The sequence below is a fragment of the Tauraco erythrolophus genome, chromosome 6, assembly GCF_009769465.1.
Source record: "Tauraco erythrolophus isolate bTauEry1 chromosome 6, bTauEry1.pri, whole genome shotgun sequence".
NCBI lineage: Eukaryota > Metazoa > Chordata > Aves > Musophagiformes > Musophagidae > Tauraco > Tauraco erythrolophus.
This window is the reverse complement of record NC_141470.1, coordinates 9117639-9139031: the sequence shown is the minus strand read 5'-3', so window position 1 is coordinate 9139031 and position 21393 is coordinate 9117639. Positions and strand designations below refer to the sequence as shown.

At 41.6% G+C, this 21393-nt stretch overlaps 1 protein-coding gene across 1 annotated transcript in view; it reads right to left on the bottom strand.

The window, feature by feature from the left end:
* The window catches only part of LOC104376232 (mucin-5B), a 46456-nt gene extending 33364 nt beyond the window's left edge, over nt 1–13092 (bottom strand). The window contains 10 exon segments of the mRNA XM_086613695.1: nt 27–128; nt 726–864; nt 3848–3965; nt 4712–4837; nt 5642–5867; nt 6270–6403; nt 8084–8171; nt 9525–9639; nt 11112–11367; nt 13011–13092. Coding sequence (XP_086469821.1) covers nt 27–128; nt 726–864; nt 3848–3965; nt 4712–4837; nt 5642–5867; nt 6270–6403; nt 8084–8171; nt 9525–9639; nt 11112–11367; nt 13011–13092 — 1386 coding nt within the window.
* Between the last annotated feature and the right edge of the window lie 8301 nt (nt 13093–21393).

Genomic DNA, 21393 nt, shown 5'->3' with positions numbered 1-21393 from the left:
GTCACTAATTAAAGCAAGTTACTTACAGTTCTTCCTAGTGTGACTAATACATTCTTTAAGCAAGTCATTGTCTTTGATGTCCCGCACTGGATGATCTCTCCAATCACCACAAATGTGTCATCAGTATTCTGAAAAGACATGAGAAAAGGGTCATGTAGCCATTGTTAGCACGTTAAAGGAAAGGAGCTACAAGGGGAAAAAAGCATCTCTGGAAAGCTGAAATGGAATAATGAAAGAACTGAGGCATTTAATCTCTAACTGCAAACTGCTTTATTTCATTCCCAAAATTAATAATGTTCACTGCCTTTCCTCTGCACTCTGTTTCCTTGCTATCAACCTGAGTGGATTTCATAGCTGCAGAAAGTTGTGTGGAATTCAATCTTTTCAAAGGAATTTTTACTCATCCGCTGCCTTTTGACAGTCATACATGAAGAAAGCTTCAGGAGAAATGCTTAAATCTACACTAATACATCCAAAAAGAAAAACAAGTCAATTTAAAAAACATGTAAAATTATGTTGAAGCTGCAAAACTTTGATGCTAAGTATAAATCTGTTGGCTTGCGATCCATTTCAAATGGGAAAATTTATGAGGTTTAAGACTGAACATGCGTTGAAGTGCTTTGCTGGATTGGTGCCACTTAAATAAAGTCATATAAAGCTCCAGCACAGCTGAACGCCTCATGCTACTTAAGAGATGTAGGAGTCAAAGGGGAGGTTGTTCGTACCTTAGCTAAGACATAGTGGCAGTTGCCATGAAAATTGAATCTCTTATTATCGAATGTTGTTATGTGGAATCCTCCGTCTATATTGCAACTTCCAGAACAGGGCAGAGAAGTACAGCTCCAGTGGCCTCCTTTGCAAGTACTGTGCAAAACCCAAAAAAGGAGCAGTTAGAACAAACATAGCTTTAAAGGAGCAAAGGTGAGACAACATCTGTATCCGAATCTGCACAGATGACATCCTTTTTGTCTTTTTAGCTTGTTATTCATGGGAGACCTGGCTACTCGGGATATGGAGAAGGCTGAGGTTCTCAATGACTTCTTTGCCTCAGTCTTCACTGGCAAGAACTCCAGCTGCACAGCCCAAGTCACAGAAGGCAAAGGCAGGGACTGGGAGAATGAAGAACCACCCACTGAAAGAGAAGATCAGGTACAAGACCATCTAAAGAACCTGAAGGTGCACAAGTCCATGGGACCAGACGAGGTGCATCCGCGGATCCTGAGGGAACTGGCAGATGAAGTTACTAAGCCACTATCCATCATATTTCAGAAGTCATGGCAATCTGGTGAAGCTCCCAATGACTGGAAAAGGGGAAACATAGCCCCCATTTTTAAAAAGAGAAAAAAAGAAGACCCAGGGAACTACGGGCCAGTCAGTGTCACCTCTGTGCCTGGCAAGATCATGGAGCAGATCCTCCTGGCGACTATGCTAAGGCACATAGAAAATAAGGAGGTGATTGGTGACAGCCAACATGGCTTCACTAAGGGCAAATCCTGCCTGACTAATTTGGTGGCCTTCTATAATGAGGTTACAGCATTGATGGATAGGGGAAGAGCAACTGACATCATCTACCTGGACTTATCCAAAGCATTTGATACTGTCCCACACATCATCCTTGTCTCTAAACTGGAAAGACATGGTTTTGATGGATGGACGACTCGGTGGATAAGGAGTTGGCTGGATGGTCTCACTCAAAGAGTTGTGGTCAACGATTCAATGTCCAAGTGGAGGCCAGTGACGAGTGGTGTTCCTCAGGGGTCAGTACTGGGACCAGTGCTATTTAACATCTTTGTTGGTGACATGGACAGAGGGATCAAGTGCACCCTCAGCAAGTTTGCAGATGACACCAAGCTGTGTGGTGTGGCTGACATGCTGGAGGGAAGGGATGCCATCCAGAGGGACCTTGACAGGCTGGAGAGGTGGGCCTGTGAGAACCTCATGAAGTTCAACAAGGCCAAGTTCAAGGTCCTGCATGTGGGTCGGGGCAATCCCAAGCACAAGTACAGGCTGGGCAGAGAATGGATTGAGAGCAGCCCTGAGGAAAAGGACTTGGGAGTGCTGGTGGATGAGAAACTCAACATGAGCCGGCAATGTGCACTGGCAGCCCACAAAGTCAACCATATCCTGGGCTGCATCAAAAGAAGCATGGCCAGCAGGTGGAGGGAGGTGATTCTGCCCCTCTACTCTGCTCTTGTGAGACCCCCCCTGGAATACTGCGTTCAGCTCTGGAGTCCCCAACACAAGAAGGACATGGAGCTACTGGAGCGAGTCCAGAGGAGGGCCACAAAGAAGATCTGAGGACTGGAGCACCTCTGCTGTGAAGACAGGCTGAGAGAGTTGGGGCTGTTCAGCCTGGAGAAGAGAAGGCTCTGGGATGATCTTATAGCAGCCTTCCATGGCTTAAAGGGGGCCTACAGGAAAGCTGGAGAGGGACTTTTTACAAGGGCATGTAGTGATAGGACAAGGGATAATGACTTTAAATTGAAAGAGGGTAGATTTAGATTAGATCTAAGGAAGAAATTTTTCACTCAGAGGGTGGTGAGGCACTGGAACAGATTGCCCAGAGATAGATGCCCCATCCCTGGAAGTGTTCCAGGCCAGGTTGTATGAGGCTTTGGGCAACCTGGTGTAGTGGAGGGTTTCCCTGCCCATGGCAGGGGGGTTGGAACTAGATGCTCTTTGAGATCCCTTCCAACCCTAACCATTCTATGATTCTATGATTCTATGATTCTATGATTCATCTCCTTATTAAATCCTTGTTTGAAGAAGACTTTGTATTAGGCTCTTAAAGTATGAAGGTTGGAAGCCTCTCAATGAGAAAGTTAACTGCACTGGGCTTCAAGCTAGCTCTTTCAGAGAGACACTGAGTTGGTCAAGCAAGAAATGTTTTTCAGGGCCTAAATTTTTTACTGGACTTTTTAAAGGAAGAAAGAACCTCTTCAAGTTGATGCAACTCTTCAGCAACTAGTGGAGTGGAGGACCTGAGATAACGAGCGGTTACAAATCTTCGAGCTGCGGACACAAGAGAACTGCTCAGTCTCATTAGCTTTGGCTTTGTGAGGAGTAAGTGAGGATGTGGCTAGGTGGGAAACACCCAGAGCCCATCAAGGTCAGTTCCTCAAAATTGCAGATTTTGAGGAGTATTTCCTCAAAATGCAGGAAATATTTAATCCAAAGTTGTTTGCAGAACATCTGGTCTACCCCTCCATGCACCACAGCATATTTCATTCCTCTCTATAGTAAAGATTAGGCCTACGGTCAAGAAATGATGCTGTGTCACAGGAGTTCAAACAACACACACAACTATTCATTCTTTAGATGGCTATCAGAGTAAGAAATAAAACTGGTTTGAAAATAATATACCTGAGGTCTTTTCACCTTTTACTAACGCGGAGTGGAGACAGGTTCAAGCTACAGGGTATTTTCTAAATCAAATAATTCTCAAGGATCAGGACTTTTGAGATCCAGGCCTTAAAACAGCCCTTTGTAGATCTAGAGGTGATTGGAAATGTGACTCATTAACATGGTTAATAACCACGGCCAATGCCTCTAAACTACACAGCCAAGACTCTCACTTTTTCGCATTCTGAAATCTTGAGCTCAATTTTTGCTGGTGGTTCCAAGTGAGGGTGGTAACTATGTGAGGCTGAGGACTACCTTTACATTTTCCTGTATTGTTGAAATTTAGACCCAGATTTCGCATTATTATTTAAGACAAATGTTCAGAACAGGGAAAAAAAAAAAGGAGAAATAGGGAAAAAAAAGGAGAAAAGAACAAAATGCAACTCATCAGTGCCCTGAAATAAATGTCTCCTACTTGTGAGTGCAATCAAGTTCACAACAGTACCAGTTTTGACAGGGAGTGGAGTAAGTCCCTCCAGATGAGTAGACTTTGCCTTGAAACATACAGGGGCAGTTGTCTCTGGGGATGCATTTTTTGCCACTGAGGTCATCAAGGATGGTTCCTGTTCAGAGACATTAACTAGTTAATATACCTTTGGTGAGTTTGGGAAACACCATCAAGGAAGATTAGGGTAAGGAAAAAAACTGTGGAGTATTCAGCATTTCTGTAAATGGATAGAATATGTTTTAAGGAAAACACCACACCAGGGCCTTTCAGGTGTTAATGGATGGCAAACATTTCTTACTAGAGCTCAAATGAAAGCAATAGAAAACCCAAAGAATATCTCTGCATGTTACTGGAATTTGTCCCTGAGCAGGATTATCAAGTGCCAGATTACAAGGATGTAAAACAGTATCCATCATTTTCTATTAATGAATCTAACAGAAATCAGATCCTCATCTTAGCCTCTACTTCAAGGGCAGACTTACACATGCACATACCAGCAATGCATTTAGATTATGTGTGACTTAAGCTACACCAAGATCTAGCCTGGTAACAGGGAGACACCTCACCTGGCATCTTCACCTGCATTCCTACTGTCTAGAGAACACCTCTTCTCTTTCAACATCCATACCATTTTTTTTCTGTCTAGTCCTTAAAAATCTCTCCCTCCCCTCCTCCAGTGTCAGGATCTTGAATATTTAGAGATCTGGTTCTTCCAAGAAGTTGTTAAATTATGCTAGAAGAAACAGTTTACTAACTTGCTTTAGTGCAAAATGTTAAAGAATTGCCACTAACTGAAAGGGAACAACCTCCCTCTTTGTCCCTTGATATGCGTGACCCATTGGAAGAAGTGAACTGCCTTACCAGGAGGACAGAAACAGCCATCTGTACATGGCGCTTTACAAATCTTGCTCCTTTCTGGGTCAGCGCATGTGTCAGCACACGAGTTTCCACATTCCATGTACTCCATGTTGTTTGGGCATTCCTGATCTGCAAGACCAAATGAAAATGGTGTGTATTAAGGATGTATTTACAAAAGCTCTCAAATCATTGTATCACTACCCAAGGGTTTCTTCCTCCTTTCCCCTGTGTCTTATTTGGAAAACTTTCTATCCATATGTGTCATGTTTTTCCAATCTCTAAAGGAACTTTTCATGGTCACTTTCACTTCATCTTTGGAGAAAATAGTACTGCTGGGAAATAGGAGTTATTTCATATTATTGTACTAGCTCAAGGTTGGCTGAAGTCATGATTCAAGCAAAGGACACTGGATTCATTCATAGATAGTAAAATAATAGTTGATTTTACCTGAAGCATCAGTCATTCTGGCATTAATTTTCTATCCCAATCCACATCAGCAGTTTGGGAGAACTACCTGTAGCCCTCCCCCTGGATTTACAGTGTTTTCCTGCTCGATATCTGCGACTACCGAGTACGAAAACACAGGATAAGCTAAGGACAAACACATTAGACTTCTCAGTGACTTATTCTGACTAGATGTCAACATTTAAAACAAGGCTATTTATGAGTTAACTGTGCATGGCAAAAATCAAAAATGAACTGTAGAAAACAGCTCTGAGGAAGAGGGGGTCAATATTCAGTTATAGTTCTAGTTTAAGGAGCAAAATTAAGTTAAATTTGTAGAAGCTTTTCCATTAACAATGTTTCTGTCGAAGTGCTTCTACAGATTGATTCACAGTAGTTAACAGAGCTCCTAGCTTTGCTCTGCTGGGATCGGAATACATGTGTATATGTTTACTCCGAAAGAAATCTCCAGAGCAGTTAGTTACTTACAACAAAGTTCTTTGGTTCTCCAGTCCCCGGGGTCTCCCTTCCTGAGGACACAGTCTCGAGAGTACTGGTTTAAAGTGCTGCATATGCAACTGGAAACCAAATCAGAGTGAGAAGAATTAACGGCACAGTGGCACATATCCTCAGTGCAGGTCTCTACGTAGTCATCAAATGCAACCACTTTGGGGCAGTTTCCAAAACGGGACATAAGTTTCTTGCATCTTTTTTTCTGTGAGAAAGAAAAGAAGGTAAAGAAGAGCAAAAGTTAACATTTTACCAGCTTTCAGATTTATGCATGTGCATCCCAATTTTTGATGATACAATTCCAGGATTACAGGATAATTCAGGTTGGAAGGCACCTCAGAAGATTATTAAGTCTAACTTTCTGACATGAGGTCCTTTCTCTTGGACTAGAAGTTGTCATTCAATATTGCATTTTCCCAATATTTGAATCTTTAACACTGTAATAGGATATTCTATTAGCTGTAAGATCAACATTTTGCTCAGATTCATGGGTAAACTCCTGAAAAATTCAGTTCAATGCATGCTCTGTAATTAACACTTGTTTCAACATAGTCTCTCCAGGGCCGTAGTTCAGGAGAGTTTATACTTCGTGGCCACACATACTTACATATTTACTGCATCTATCGTCTTCCCTCCTAGGATGTCTTCCAGTGTGGTCATCTGGACTCACGTCAGCACACTTTTCTGATGGATCCTCTACTTTGTGGAAGTTCCCAAACTGCCTCGGATGCATTTTATACCCTGCAAAATCCCCAGACGCATCTGAGTAACTGCCTGCAACTCTTTAGATCAGTTAAAGGGCTATAAAGATGCACTTAATCTTTGGACTCTAAAGCAGTATGCTTTTCTCCAAAAGCCCAAATTTATCCACAGCATCCATATTATAGACCATTACAGCCTGTTATAACTTCTGCTGAGCTGTAGTCAGGAATCTGGCACACTTATATCAAGGTCTGCTGTCAGCCTGGGCATTTGTAATCACATTAGACTCTTGACTTCATCACTTCCAAAGACTTCTGTTCATTATGGGAGTATTCAATTTTACAGAGTTTTGTGTTTGCATGTGTAATGGTCATATATCACATCTTAAAGTACAGCCTTAGGTGCGTATATTTATAATTATCTGGAAATCTATTACTTTTTACAGGCTAGAGAAGCTGGGGAGAGGAAGGAGGAGGAAGCAGAAGGAAGACAGTCACACAATACACATTTGTAACCATTTCATTAGCTAGAGGGGTGCATTTTCCCAAAGCATTACCAGAAACTTGACCCTGGATGTGAGAAATCTTTCTGATCAAGTTTGAAATTTATATATTTCTATGAAAAGTATGCAGAAATTGTCATTCTCTGATTTTTTTCTATTTTATTTTTTTTTTTTTTTAAGTTTAAACAGACAGGTTTCTGACCAGGCTTATTCTCCTATACTGTCTCAGTCACTTAACTAAGTGCAGGCTTGAGAGAGGTACTTCCACAAAAGAGCAGAAAGGAGGGATGTGGGAGGCCAGCTGGTCCCTGGGCGTGGGAACCTGTTATCTGCGGAACTAAATATGTAAAAGAAGAGCCTGTTTTTCTTAGAGCAGCACTTTTCAGTAGCAAGCTGTTTCTTAAAAACAATTGCCAGCTTTAGTTTTTACCTATTGCATTTTGAAGTAAAGGGAGGAAACATGACTAAGGTGCACTCAAAAAGCTTAATGTGAAATATGAAAATGAACCCCAAATCTACCACTACAAGTGGTATTTTTAATCAAATCTTAGGGTTCTTTCTGAATGAGAGAGGCAGATGACAATATTTTTCTGGTGACTTAAGAAGGCCAAGTATTACATGAAGGGATGATGTTCTAACTTTGGCTTCAGTCCTGCAGGTAATACCCCAGGGTGCAGGTTTCTTTCCACTCATGCAACCTGCCGCAGGACTGTAGCCTCAGCTGTTTGCTGTGTTGGCCTTTTTCCAGTTCAGTGCAATATCTGAAGGTGTCAGTGGATGGCACCACGGCTTCTGCAAAGATGCTCAGTGAAATCTCTCTGGCTCAGTGATGATGCTTCCATTTCATTAAAGGCAAAAATAATCACACTTGATACCCAAGTGTAAAATGTTGAAAATGGAAGGACGGATAATGCACTCATGTCTCATTTGAGACTACAAGTTCCTTAAAGTTAGCTATTATCAGTGGGAACCTGGCAATGTTGCTGCATGATAGCCAGGCAATTAATTTGTGTCAAAGAGGTTTGCGACTCTTGCAAGCTTGCAAACAGCAGAGGAACCCAAATCATCCCAGAATCTCTTAAAGTACACCTTCTCTGTATGGAAATGTTGATGTATTTCAGGAAATCTGAAATTCTGCTTAGAAGAAACATATACCAAGTTCGTGTCATGTATCAACAGTTCTGTTCTGTGTGGAATATGCTATATTCATGACCTACCATTCAAAATCAAATCATTCTTCTCACTACCATCATAGTTTCCACATAGACCACATATTTTCTCTTTATATGTTTCTTCCAAGTCCAGCTACAAAACAAAAGGAAAGAGGAAACCCAGAGGTTAAAGGCTTTTCCCCACATCAGCACCAGGTGTTACAAAGTGGTACACAATGGAAAAGCTCAGCAGCAGAATTGCTCATCACCAATTTGTAGAAGTCTCCTTTTCCATTACAAACCTGTCATAAAACTTACCTGCACACAGGTTGAATTTAAATAGGAAGATAATCCTCTAGCAATTGTCATTGCTACCTACGAAAGAGCTAACTGAAGTATGTTGAATACTGGACTAATCCTTGGACCAATGTCTTCTAGTATAGATACACTGGTATATAGACACGTGGTACCTCTTTCAAGGTACCTCAGCTCCACTCTGGGCAGGTCAGATAACTGTGCTCTGATGCTGGATGCTGCAAAGAAGCAGCTTCTGGTCAGCTTTTAGCTGTATCTAAGGCTTTTTCTAATCCATAGGCTAAATGGAAAGCTTCATAGCACTTCTAGAGGTGGGTCTGTCCAGTGTAACTTTTTCTGCCTGCGCTCAGAGGCAATAAAAAGCCAGGTGAGCACATAGGACTATTACATCTAATCATTCCTACATGCTTGGAGGGCAGTACTGATGTCATTCAGGTTCACCAAAACAAGGCATTTGTAGGAAAAGCACTGCCTTGTGAACCTGAATGACGTCAGTACTACCCTATCAGTACTTCAGGTATTAATTAGTACAGGGGAAGGGGGAAAGCACATAATTCATTAAATCAGAATTTGAAGAGAGCTTGATTGATTCCTGACTTTTTTACTCTCTATTCACCTTCTACCCTCTCTTTGTCTCTCTGAAACGCAAAACATGACACACAATTTTCATTTCTTTAATCTCAGTCCTGATCGTGGAGAATAAGTTTTCACACCCAAAAGTGTAAATATAGTGTTGCAGAAGAGGCTATTTTGGGGTTAATGTATAGAGGGGAACTCCTGCATAGCAAGGCTTTGGAATGAGAGAGGCCAAGGTCTGAAATGGCCACACAGATTAGTTTCCCACACAAGATGTGCGTCAAGACAGAGGGTAAATAACAAGTCAGAGCTGGAGGGACTAGCTGTGTTGCTGCCAGTACCTCAAGCAGGAAGCTGGTAGCTCAGAAATTCTATCTCCAGGGTTAACAGTGGCACCTTTGTCACATAAAATTAGTTGGGAATGCCTGGGGGTTGTGACTTCATGCCCCTTCCCCATGAAACTATTAGCTAGTTTAGTCTGTCCCTATCAGCTTATGGATACAGTGATATCCCCCCTGCCCCAATCTCTTATATCAACACTGTGCCTGCGTCTAGCTCTGCTTTTCGTCATTGATGAGGTTCACCAAGAGAAAAACAACTAACTGGCTGTTCATACTAGGAGAGTATCAGCCCAGTTCCACTTGAGTGTCAGGCCCAGCTTGGAAGTGACTTGGAAGTAAGCGCAGGTGTCCTCAATCAGGATGCTCTTCAAGCTGAAGGGCATGGGGATCCTGGAAATTGGAGGGAACAAAACAGATTGCATTGAAAAAAAGACTTATTAAATCCTCTCAGAGATACAGGAAGAAAAACTAGATTCAAAAGGAGCTAAATAAGCCCTGAGGACCTTCTTTTCAAGATCAGCCTTCATCCACACAATACATTAAATTTAGGTACGATCACCTTGTCCACAGTGACCTATTACCCACCTTAATCCACAACATAATGTATTTTGGTCATGAGTGTGTCAATACTACATTAACCACTCAACTGGTACCAATGTAGCTCTGCCTGTTTACGTATCCTGAGGATCTGACCCAAAATGTTACAAGGAGCAAGATCAAAATACTGGGAAAATGGCCCTCCGTACAAGGATACTGCAGGTTCTCATCATCTCTCCAGGCTTTCCTTCACTTTTGGGATTCATAGAAGTGTGAAAAGAGGTCTATTCTGCTACTCATGTACTGATGTGACTCAGACCTACATTACTTTTTCGTTTCACCAAGACAATTACTGTTTATTTTCCCATAGCCTGAAAAACTTAGAAAATCGGAAAATGGCTAAAAGATAGGAGATTTCTTGCATCTTTGATTTAGAAGACACGTTTGGATTTTGCTACTATAGTTACAACTGAGTGATGTTATTCTATATTTGGTCGTTTCTGGAAGGCTGTCAAGAGAAGACAGCCCATATGTGTGCAATTTTCTCTCCAACAAGGCTGTGAAGGTTTTTCCCAGAGTCAAAGGCTGCCTTGGCCCTTCATACCTATACGCTGGGAGCAGGTCACTGCACTTCTCATGAGGGCTGCCTTTAAAATTGTGCCCAGCTTTCAGCTACTGTTGCATATGACATTTTACTTAGGGAGTATTTTTACTCCTCTGTTTGCAGTTTGCTTTCTGGTTCATTTCAGGTTGGAATCGAAGGTGTGGATTTTGACTTCTGAAACTTCAGTCTTTTGTATAAGAAGATCCCAAGGGAAGCTATGTTCTGCAAAGCAGTGCAGTTTTCTAGAGTAATCTATCTGGAAACTGAAAACTTTTTCTAAAAGTGCCATCTGTTCCTGAACAGCAACATGCAACAGTAGGGTTTGTACCACAGAAATAATGTTTTGAGAAAAAAATACAAAATATCTACAAAATAAAACCTTCTATAAATAAAGTGTTGATTTTATCTCCTTAGCTCTACCTATCCCTCCCAAATCAAAGCAACGTTAAGGAAACCTACATTTTCTGTTTTTATAACATACACGTTGCCTTTTGCCTAATACGTTGGTGTTGATCCCTGGGAGAAGTAGTTTACGTGCTTCTTGTCTCTTCCACCACTATGGGGTGGACTCTTCGCAACACCCTGTTCAAAGCACTATGAACATATCATACAGAGCCATTTGCACATCTGCAGAACAGGATCACTTTAGATAGACCATCTGTTGCTAATACATAGCAATAAAACTGCTGCGCAAGAAAACAACAGTGTGGTCTTTACTCACTTGTTCCCGTTCACTGTAATGCCTGTCTCCTTCACCTCCAAAATCACTCCATCAATGGTGACAGTGAAGTAGATCAGGAAGCTATTCTTGTCACTGCGCCTGATTTGGATGTTAAAGTCCTGGTAGCTGTCATTGCAGTGTGAAGCGAAGACATAGGTGCAGGTTCCAGGAAAAGTGAACTTGACATGGTCAAATGTATGAAAGTGGAAATTGCCCCAGGTGGCACATTCACTCCTACCGACAGTAGAGACCTGGACTAGAGAAAGATTCACAGGAGGGGAGCTTAGAAATTCACCCCATACGACGTGCTTTTCTTTTTTCCATTTTTTTTTTTTTTTTTTTTTTTTTAAAAACGGAGAGATTTTCGAAGGCAAAAATGTTAACACCTGGAATATACTAGTTTGTGGGAAGGAGTTTCATCTCACTGAACTTTTGAAGTCCATGTCAGAGATACCTCCAATATGAGCAGATGTGCCTAGGCTCCTTTAAAGTTAACAGTGAGAAGCAGTAAAGGTTCAGTTCTTACATATCTACCTAGGAAGAAGACATTCCAAGACTGCTTGTTTCTATGCAGTGTCTATAAAGTCTACAGTTACACTGTAGATACATTTACACTGTAGATATCTAAAGTGAAGTGAGGGGAATCCCATCCTGGCTGCCTAAATCTCATTTCTACTTTTGAAATTCTGCTTCTTAACACAGGCAAGACTCTGGTCCAAAGTCTTGAACTGAGTCCCTTCCAGGAGACATCACAGGTGGCATGACTCTTCAACAAAATGGCAGCCGCTGATCTCGGCAGTTGAGGCTGCCACCAGCTTCAGGAGCCAGCTCAAGAGCTACTTGTTTTTCATCTCAACCAAAACTCGCGTCTCAGACCTCTGAGTTGTTCCTGTGTTGAAGGTATTGATACATACTTTAAGTGCATATAAGACATCGCTTCAGAAAGTAGTTTTCATACCACTGAGCCGCACAAAGCCAACATGAATCACCTTGAATTAAATAAGATGTACTTGCTACAAAATGCTTTTAACATATCTTCTAGGTCCATCTGAAAGAATGACAAATCTTTGTGTTGTTTATGTAGCACATTTAGGAAAATCAACATAGCAACATGCATCACAGATCAAACCAAAACCAGTCATTAATACACTCAGTGAACTCCAAAGAACTCCATAATATTATTAAATATTTCCCCCTAAGCAGGGGAACACTGAAAAATTCAACTCTTGGTGTTAGAAATGTACAACACATACTCAAGTGCCAAAAAGTCCTTACAGGAACACCTTTTTAAAGGGACTGTAATTTGCCATAGACATTCGCAGCACTAGAGTAGAGTAGGGTAGTTTAGCACATTTCTGCACAATAATGAGGGGAAATGCGAAAGTTTGGCTGTTCTTGGAAGTGGAGTTGATATAATTACTAAGGCAGCAGTAACTGTCACATCAATTTCTTATGTATTAAGCAACTGGGAAAAGTGTATGACATTCAAAACCAAACCAGGAGGCAACAGTGCAGCAGACCACAAAAAAATGTGATTACACCTAATGCAGTATTTCATACTGGTCCATCAAGCAGAGCAGGCATTGCGGTAACATACGAATAGATATGAAATGTGTTGAAAAGGTTGCCATGATTTTTTTATGATGCAAACTGCATCCAGAGAGTCTCTTCCTTAAGTTTAGTCACTTAAGACATAAAACAGTTGATAAACTACCTAGTAGTGAAAGAAAAAAAGGAAAGTACTTAAATGGTTGACATTAAGGACAAAAATGTACAATGGTAAACAGTATCTGGCTTGCCTACAGCTCTTACAAGGATATGTTACACATTTTCAGTTGATGACTCTATATGTAGAGCAATATGTGAGCAAAAAATCTGAGAATTAGATTTTTTTCTTACCTATCTGAACCGGTTCTTTGCCTTTGCAACAACTCCAAATTAGGCAGAAGATCCAAAATGACCTCCCCTTTTTTATTTCCATCTTGCCATGAAGCGGTGACTTGAAAATCCTTCCAGGGAAGTGTTTTTTTCTTGGCTTATAGGCAGATTTTTATAGTCCAGGAATTTGGCGTAAGAACAAAACATTGATGGCAGGGTCCGTGAAAGGTGGAGCTTCATTCAATTTTCTTTCAGTAGTTCATGTTTAGCACCCTGCAACCTCCTGTTTTTCAGACGAGACAAGTATGCAGTTCTGTCTTGCTTTATGTGGAGACAGAGATCTGTCCTTTTCTTATTTCCTTTCTTTAATATAGGTACCCCTACCCCCCCACCCCTACGGTGTTGCTTTTTCTTTGGCAACAATAGTTTTTCTTAAAGTCTGATTAGTAACAAGCAAGCATTGCCCTCTTTCAGAGCTTTTCTCTGGCTTGACACCAGCGCAGTCCTCCAGCTCAAGAAAAAGTGCTTGTTGCATCTGCTAGCTTGATGGCAACTTCTAAATATTAGAGCAAAAAATATTGTAAGGTCAGACATAAGGTATGGTTTATTTAGAGCAAAAACTTTTGGCAGGAGAGCAATATCCTTTAATAAGTGTATCCAAAATATCTTACAAAAAAGGCCAGAGGTTTACTGCTTCAACAGACCAGGAATGACATTAGTCCACAAAGTGCAAAATTCTCAACGCTACTGCACAAATGGGATTTAATTGCATCAGTCAGACAAGGGAAGTTAATTTATTCTTTATGTGCACAGAGGTGGTGGTTTCTCCAAACAGTGTAAGGGACCACTGCCCAAGTCCCACCAAAATGTAGACCATGATTTATTCCTTCACCTCCTAATTTATTCTGCTACAAGAGTCCCTTGGTGTTATCAGAGTGCTTTCATACCCTGTCACATACTCATAAAAAATCCAGTGGGCTCAGTCGTGAGCTGATCTACATTCTACTGTAGGACAGTTCTTAGCTATCCTGCTACAGATGTTTGACGTCAGTAATTTTAGAGTCTCTTTTGGAGATTTACTTGCTCTGTTGGCACAAGATGACCTAGCATTTCTTCAACTTACCCGTGCCACGGGGGAACTGCCTCTGGCACAGAGGAAGCCTCTCACCTAGTCCCAACAAATCAAACACAGGTAGCAGACATTCCCACTCTTTCAACTGCTCCGTGCCCCTTTGGGAGTACACTGATGTCAGAATGATTGCCAGTAGTAAGTGGGCACAAATACAGTTTAAACTGGACTGAGGTTTCACCCCTGTTCCAAGTCCTGAGGTCGAGTCTGTCCCTGCCCTCAGGAGGGAATACACATGCCCTTCTATCTGGTTGACAGACAGTAAGCTGGCCCTTGAGAACTGCGTCTTGCTCACTGCTTCACCAAACTTTCCAGCATTTACGAAGTTAAGTGTTGTAAAAGTGGCCAACTGCTATTTTTCAGCTGTTCCTCCTACACAGTTACAAGCCACTTACTAAGTTGCTTACAGAACTGCAGTGCAAACGTCTGCCAGAGGAAGATTTGCTGCTGCTGTTGTTCATAAGAAAATCCTGCACTAGCAGGCAAGAGCATTGTGCTGGACATGAAACATGAGTTCATGTTACCCCTTTCCCACTGTCCGTGACCCATTAATTCCATTGTCAGCTGCACTTGAGGCAGGGCATTACTGGAAGGTCAAGTCTGTTCTTGAAGCCTTGCCATTTTGGCTGGAATACAGAACTGACAGACCTCATGGCGCTGGTAATGGAAGTAACAGGTTTCTGCTGCTGCTTCTTTTAGTCACCCGCATCTTGCCTGCTGATCTCCAACCAAACAATTACAAAGCAAACCAGCAGAATATCTAGCAGATAAACTGGGTCACGAGAATACAATATTGTAGATGTGAAGATGATCTGCAATCGAATACAGTGCAATAGTAACACCCAAATTCAGCAGATCCCCACGGTAACTTTCAAATTGAGTTCTTTTTCATGCCGCAGAACAGTGTTAACGGCAGTTGTGGGAAAGGGTTGTGAAGCCCAGGAGAAAAAGCAGATAGGTCAGTACACCACAGACAATGACAAAGAGAGCTTAGTTGAGGATAAAGATTGAATGAAACTTGTTAATCTTCCCAAGTCAAGCCTAGTGTCAAAATCCAAATGCAAAACTCTGCTGAGATAAAGTCTATTTCTTTTTAATCATGGTCCTCTTCCTTTCCCATTCCCATCCAGGCAATCAAGGCACTTATTTCATTCATATTGGTATGAGAGCAGAAAGGAGAACAGGACTCCAGGAGTATGATTCCTGACTCTAGAAAAAAAATCCTTTATTCTCAGCAGGCAGTGCATAAGCAGTAGGAACCACACATGGGCTACTTGCCAAAGATCCTCCAGGTTGGAGTAGTCCTTAGATGACAGTGACATGGGGAGGCTGTTCACTGTAACTTCCAGCCCTTTGTCTTCTACATGTGGGGTGATTCCAGGGCGTGCCAGGGTGGGCAGGAGGGATGAGCTAGGGCATGATTTCCCCCTGCAAGCCCCATTTAGCACTTAGGTGCCGAGGAAGAACATGAACAGCAGACATTAAAACTGTGTCCAAGGAAGAGACAGAATAAAACAATTAATTGAATCACCATCCACTTATGCTCCATTCAGCAGAGAAAGTAATACCAGTCATCTGGAATCCTCCACAGTGAAAAGCAAGACCACAACTCTTGCTACTCAGGGAAATAGGAAACCCATTCCTCTTGCTCAGTACCTAGCCATTTTCTTACCTCTGCTTGTCTGCTCTGTCATTTTTGCCATTCTTTTGCCATTTCTTTGGGAGCAGAGTTCCTGTCAGTGACTAACCAGAGCTGCTGCTTCTGACTTCTCCACAGAGAGTGCTGACTACACTCCTTAGAAATCCCTGGATGCTTCAATTCCCTGCAATTATTTCAGGACTACTGAGAGGGGAAGGATATTTGCATTCAAATGAACTTCTTATATTAAAGTGTGGCAACATTGAGGTTTTCAGAAGAAATATACGGTAGCTTTTCAGAAGGAAATTCAAAGTGACGGGGAGCTTGTGAATATGTTGATCACTTACCACTGCATCACTGCTGTCGCAGGCACTCAAGTTATAACTATTCCCCCCTCAGTGACACACTGAGATTAATAACTCTTCACTTTATTGGGGCCTGTGGCATAAGAGGCCTTCCCTCTACTGCAGCTGTACTATCAAAAAGAACAATTCCTCTTGGCCCCTTTACAGCCCATTTCATGGGTCATTTGCCATTAAAGGGTATGTGATTTTAGTAAATACAATAGGTAAATATTAACTCAGCTTCTTTATCGCCACTGACTCACTGTAGATAAACCATCGCGAAGCTAATGTAGTACATCAGTGACTCACACCTCGTGTTTTTCTCTACAAACTTGGTAACGAGGCACCCAGATTGGGGGCATCTGCTGGATTAATGACGTTCATAGCCAGCCACCTTGCTGAAGGCTGGCAGTTCCATTTGTATCATGCCTTTCTGGCAAAAGGTGATCGCGCACACACTGTAAAGTGTTAAGGCTACCAAGACTTTTGTAACGCACCATCCTGGGTCAGTCCAAGCTCTGGTGGGATTCAGCCTGGAAATCCTCTAATATTCCATTTAATTTCAGGCAAAGCTGGTACTGTTTCTTAAAATGTGAATCCACAATAAAATGCTATTTTACAAGCACTGCCTAGATAGTAACTCTAGAGAAATGCTGTGTACTTCATTAACAAGGTAGTGTTAGCTAGGAAAATAATTAATTTGGATTTGGTGTCAAGTCCTCTTGTATTGATAATCCATGTGATAAAAATATCTGAAGTGAATTTGGCCAAACATTTTACATAACTGATGGTTACAATGCCATTTTGCACATTCTAAATTGTCAGAAGAATTCAAGAACTACACGGATTATATTTTTATTCTTGATATAATACCATGGAATTTAGGAAATTCACATCAAAGATTAATTTGATACATAAAATTTGCATATACCACACAGTTTGAAATGGTTCGCAGTAAGTATAAAGTGATCTGTAACAGGCAGAGCAAAACCAGCGAATGAATCTCTGTCATTAGTTGTCAATTAAAATACACGAAGAATGCTTTACGTATTTTAATTTGAGTAGGAGGTGGTTGGGTGTTTTCTTACATTTTACCTTAGAATGAACATAAAGCTACTTCACCTCTCATCTTGCCATAGGGTTCCTCGAATTTTCCTGAACTAATCTAGGGCATTAGTTACTCCTATTTGCAAGGAATCAGTTTGGCTGCTCTTTTCTGGGTTTTTTGTTTTGTTTTGTTTTGTTTTGTTTTGTTTTGTTTTGTTTTGTTTTGTTTTGTTTTTTTAAGGAGGATGTAGATCTTTCAAAATCCATGTACAAGGAGTAATGACACGGCTGATTGGTGTTTGTGCACACAGGTCTCATTGACCTATTGTCACTTCCTCACTTAAGAAAGACTCCCTACATAGAAAGCCATCTCATCAGGAGGTTGGGCCCTTGAGCTTTTTCTACTTGAAAGATTTTTCTTTAAATGGCCTTCCTGGTGAAAAATATGGAGTAGCAGAACAAAGGGAACCCAGGGCCCCATTTGGGGAAGGATATATGAACATTCTCCTTTAAGAATTACAGCTTTATGGGTTTCAGGCTAGTGTAGATTCCACTCCTTTATTTAAAAGCAATTCCTTATTTAAAAGATGCAAGACAATTCAGAAGAGGCCACTGCATACTTAATACTGAAGTCTGTATAACCCTGAAATTGCATGAAATTACAAACCCAGAAACCATGTCCACCATGACTGAAAGTTACTGCAAGTCAAAAGGAAGGCAGAGAGATTGGACAGAGAACAGGTTGAGATGAGAAGCTAAGCAACCTTGGCCTGTTTTATTTTCTCCTAAATTGGATATACACAATGTTCCTATTAAGGACCTGATCTAAAATTCTGTCAGAGCATTGTGATCCTTCCAACATGAACCATGATATTTCGCAGTAAGAAGCTAACATTTCTATGTCATCCAAGTTTTAGAGTCTGCCTTGCCTTGAACGCTAAAACCAAAGCAGTTTTGTAGGTGGCTGAATACCAGTTTTCTCTTAAATTCAAATGACTATTCAGAGAGAGGAAAAGCAAGACAAATGGGGCCACAGTCTTTCCCCAGGCCTCTGCTTAGCACGTTGCAGAAGTTAGAATTAGCCACCCAATAGCTAGCTGCCCTTAGTATGCTGTATTTAGCTCAGGTTCCATGTGGTTTTGAGGAGCAGAATGAGGGTACAGCTCCCATAGATGCCAGAAACAAAGTGCAAGGAGTGCTCAGCCACGCTAGTCCAAAGGGACAAGCTATTGAAATTTCATTGCTGTCAGGTCACAGGCACTGTGTAAAGCCACGTTCCGTGATCACAGTTCCTGTTGCCTTTTGTTACTGCGTAAGAGAGTTGCATGAAGCAAAGGTGCCCCTTCTCAACCCAGATCTGCCATATTTTCTGCCAAATAGGGTAATTGTATGCTTCACTTAGCATCTGAGGTTTCTTCTCCACCTTGCTCCCCACATACATGCTAATCTTCGCATGATTTAAAAATGTGTGATGCTTTTCTTATCATTAGGTCAGACTGAGATTAATGGCCTTGGCGTGGTCAGACGGTCGCTTCTTCTGTGTGTGAAGATTAGCATTGGTGTGACTAACTGAATTAGGCACTCATGACTAGTCCTTCTGTGTAGCCTTCAAAGCAAATGAAAAGGTTTTCACCTGTCAAATGTGCCATATAATATGACCAGGAACAAATTTCCAGCATGATTCTTACAAGGTACTCTTTGTAAGAGTAATTGATAATCACTGGAACATCCGTGATTTCCTGCAACTAAGGAAGTTTAATGGCAGTTAGAAGAACCCCTCTCTTTGTCAATGTGGAGAGGAGGCTAGCCAAAAGCATAGCAAAAGGTGACACAAAGTGTCTTCTGTCTTTAAACCACTCTGCAAGAGAAAGATGTTCTGATATGGAAGTTGTTGCACTGAAGCAATATCAAAAATTCATTATGAGTTCTACTGTGTTTGCTGAGTTTTCCCGAAGTCTTGGAATAAGAAAAAAAATCACAGTGGTGTTTTTTACTGTTCTAGAGACAATTTTTGTGAAAGGAATTCAAGCGTTTTACATATGAGTGCTGAAAAACTGGAACATTAAAGGAAGTACAGTTTGAACATATCAGATTTTAAAAGGGTGATGCTGAAAACAACTTACAAGATTTTCTACATTAGTGGTGGGAATATAGTTTCCATAGCCTGGTTGGAAGTTAGTCTGGGAGGTTGCCAGTTAAGAAGAGAGTTATTTGTGGTAGCCTAAAAAGACTGAGTTAATTTAGGAAATTCGGCGTAGGAAGAGGGCTGCTTAACTTGAAGAACTTGTTCTGCCTTAAAATATCGCTACTCCTCAAAGCTTCTGCTGGGAGATGAAATTTCAGAAAATGTATATCAATGTTACAGTTCTTTAAATATATTTCAGTTTTTATGGGACCTAAAGTTCACAGTAATTTTCTTTCCTATGATCTTAGGGTTTGTAAGTCTATTTTTGCCTCTTTTCCTGGTATCTGAGTTTGCTTTGCTACACAAGTTCAAACAGTGTGTAACAAGCACAGTAACTATGTGATTATTTACTTAAGGCTTTGCCTTTGCTGAAGTCCTTTCACTGGGGCTTATGTGCAGAGTTGCATGTGCTTAGTTCAGCGAAGTGTGGTTTAGCAAATTACAGTCCAACAGTAAACACACTGAAAATTTTATCTTATCCTTCCTCTCCTACAGCATAAAATGATAGTGCCATAACCCATATCTACATCACTAAATAGTTATTAGATCAGAAACCCCTATCTTATATTGTTTTGAGGAGAGTTTTTGTTGGTTTGCATGTGGCTTTTCTCCCCCCTTCTGAATCCCATCTGCCTCACCTCAGATAGTAGCAGTCATTTTTCCATGTTGCTAACAAGCATTTTCCTTTTCTGTTCTCAAAACACTTGTTCAGTAATGGTTCATAAAACAGCTGTGCTCACTTTATTAGCAAATCTTAGATGAAAGTTCTCACTATATTACTAAAGAGTCATATGAACAACATTGAGTTTCCAGTGCATCTCCAGGTAATTAGGAAGACGCTGTCTGAGCTTCAAATTACCTTGGAGAAGACTACAACTGGGAATGAAACCCCTGTACGGATAAGGTGCACGTCACAATTGCCTTGCTTCCAGGGAAGCATATAACCTACTGTCTCAGGGTGTATCTAAGGGAATACTTGTGTGCATCCTCCCCAAATGGCCCACAATGCCGTAGGACAATGAGCTTTTTCTTTTTGCTTATTTGAGTGGCCAAGTGTGTCAAGAGCTGCACTGGAGGCCCTCAGCTGCAATGGGCTTTACCTGTGTGGCAACAGCATCCTCCCTGAGCTGCAGCCAACCCATTCACGTTTGCTCCAGCATTTGGTAGTGGTCTCCTACTAGCTACTCCTACTCACAGCTAGTTCTATGCTGTAGGGAGCTTTCTGTAAGACTGCAGCTGCCTGGGAAAGATTTGCTTGAGCTTCCAGCTGCCCTGGATGAGCCTGCACCGAAGGCAAGGACTCAAAATCACAATCTGTGGCAACCGAGACAATAATCATGCTACAGGTAAATTCCAGCCTGCCTGTATCTACTCTACCTTCCTTTAAGGAAAGCGGCAATAAGGCCATGATTTCTTTGGTCTTGTTTTGGTCACCAGAATGTCCAAGCAGGTTCAAATACTGCTTTGAGGGCCCCAGGGACGTGTTCAAACCTCAAGTTTAAAGGAACTCTGCTTAGGGACAATGTGACAAAGTGAGGCCAAACCAAGCAGCTCTTGGAGAGGAAGAGCTAGGACTGTGGCTTTTGGTGCCTTGAAAGGCTGTGTGGCTAGAAGTCCCATTTCCCTCCCAAGAAGGCTTCCTCCTTTTTCAAGGCAAAACTAAAACTGCTAAGTAACTGGAGATGAAGATAAAGAAACCAAAAAGAAAGCCTTTGCCACCAATGAAAGTGGGAGGCTAGACAGAAAGTCTAAGAGGAGACGGACACAGGACTCAGGCATGGGGACAGAACAATGTTTTAGCTGCTCTACCACCAGCTGAACTCTGCAGGGGCTCTTGCTACTTCTCCTTCTTGCTAGACTCCAGAAGACAAGGAAATTCCTGGAGAACGGAGTCATTCTTGGAGGACAGAGGGAGTCAAGTCCATTACCTTCCAGCACCAATGCTTTTTAGGAAGCTGCCAGTGCCCCTTGCAGTAGGTCCTGCCTGGGACACAATGGGATCAGAAGGTTCCACCACTTCCTCCGAGCCCCTAAAGGGCTGACATTACCTTGTGAAAGAT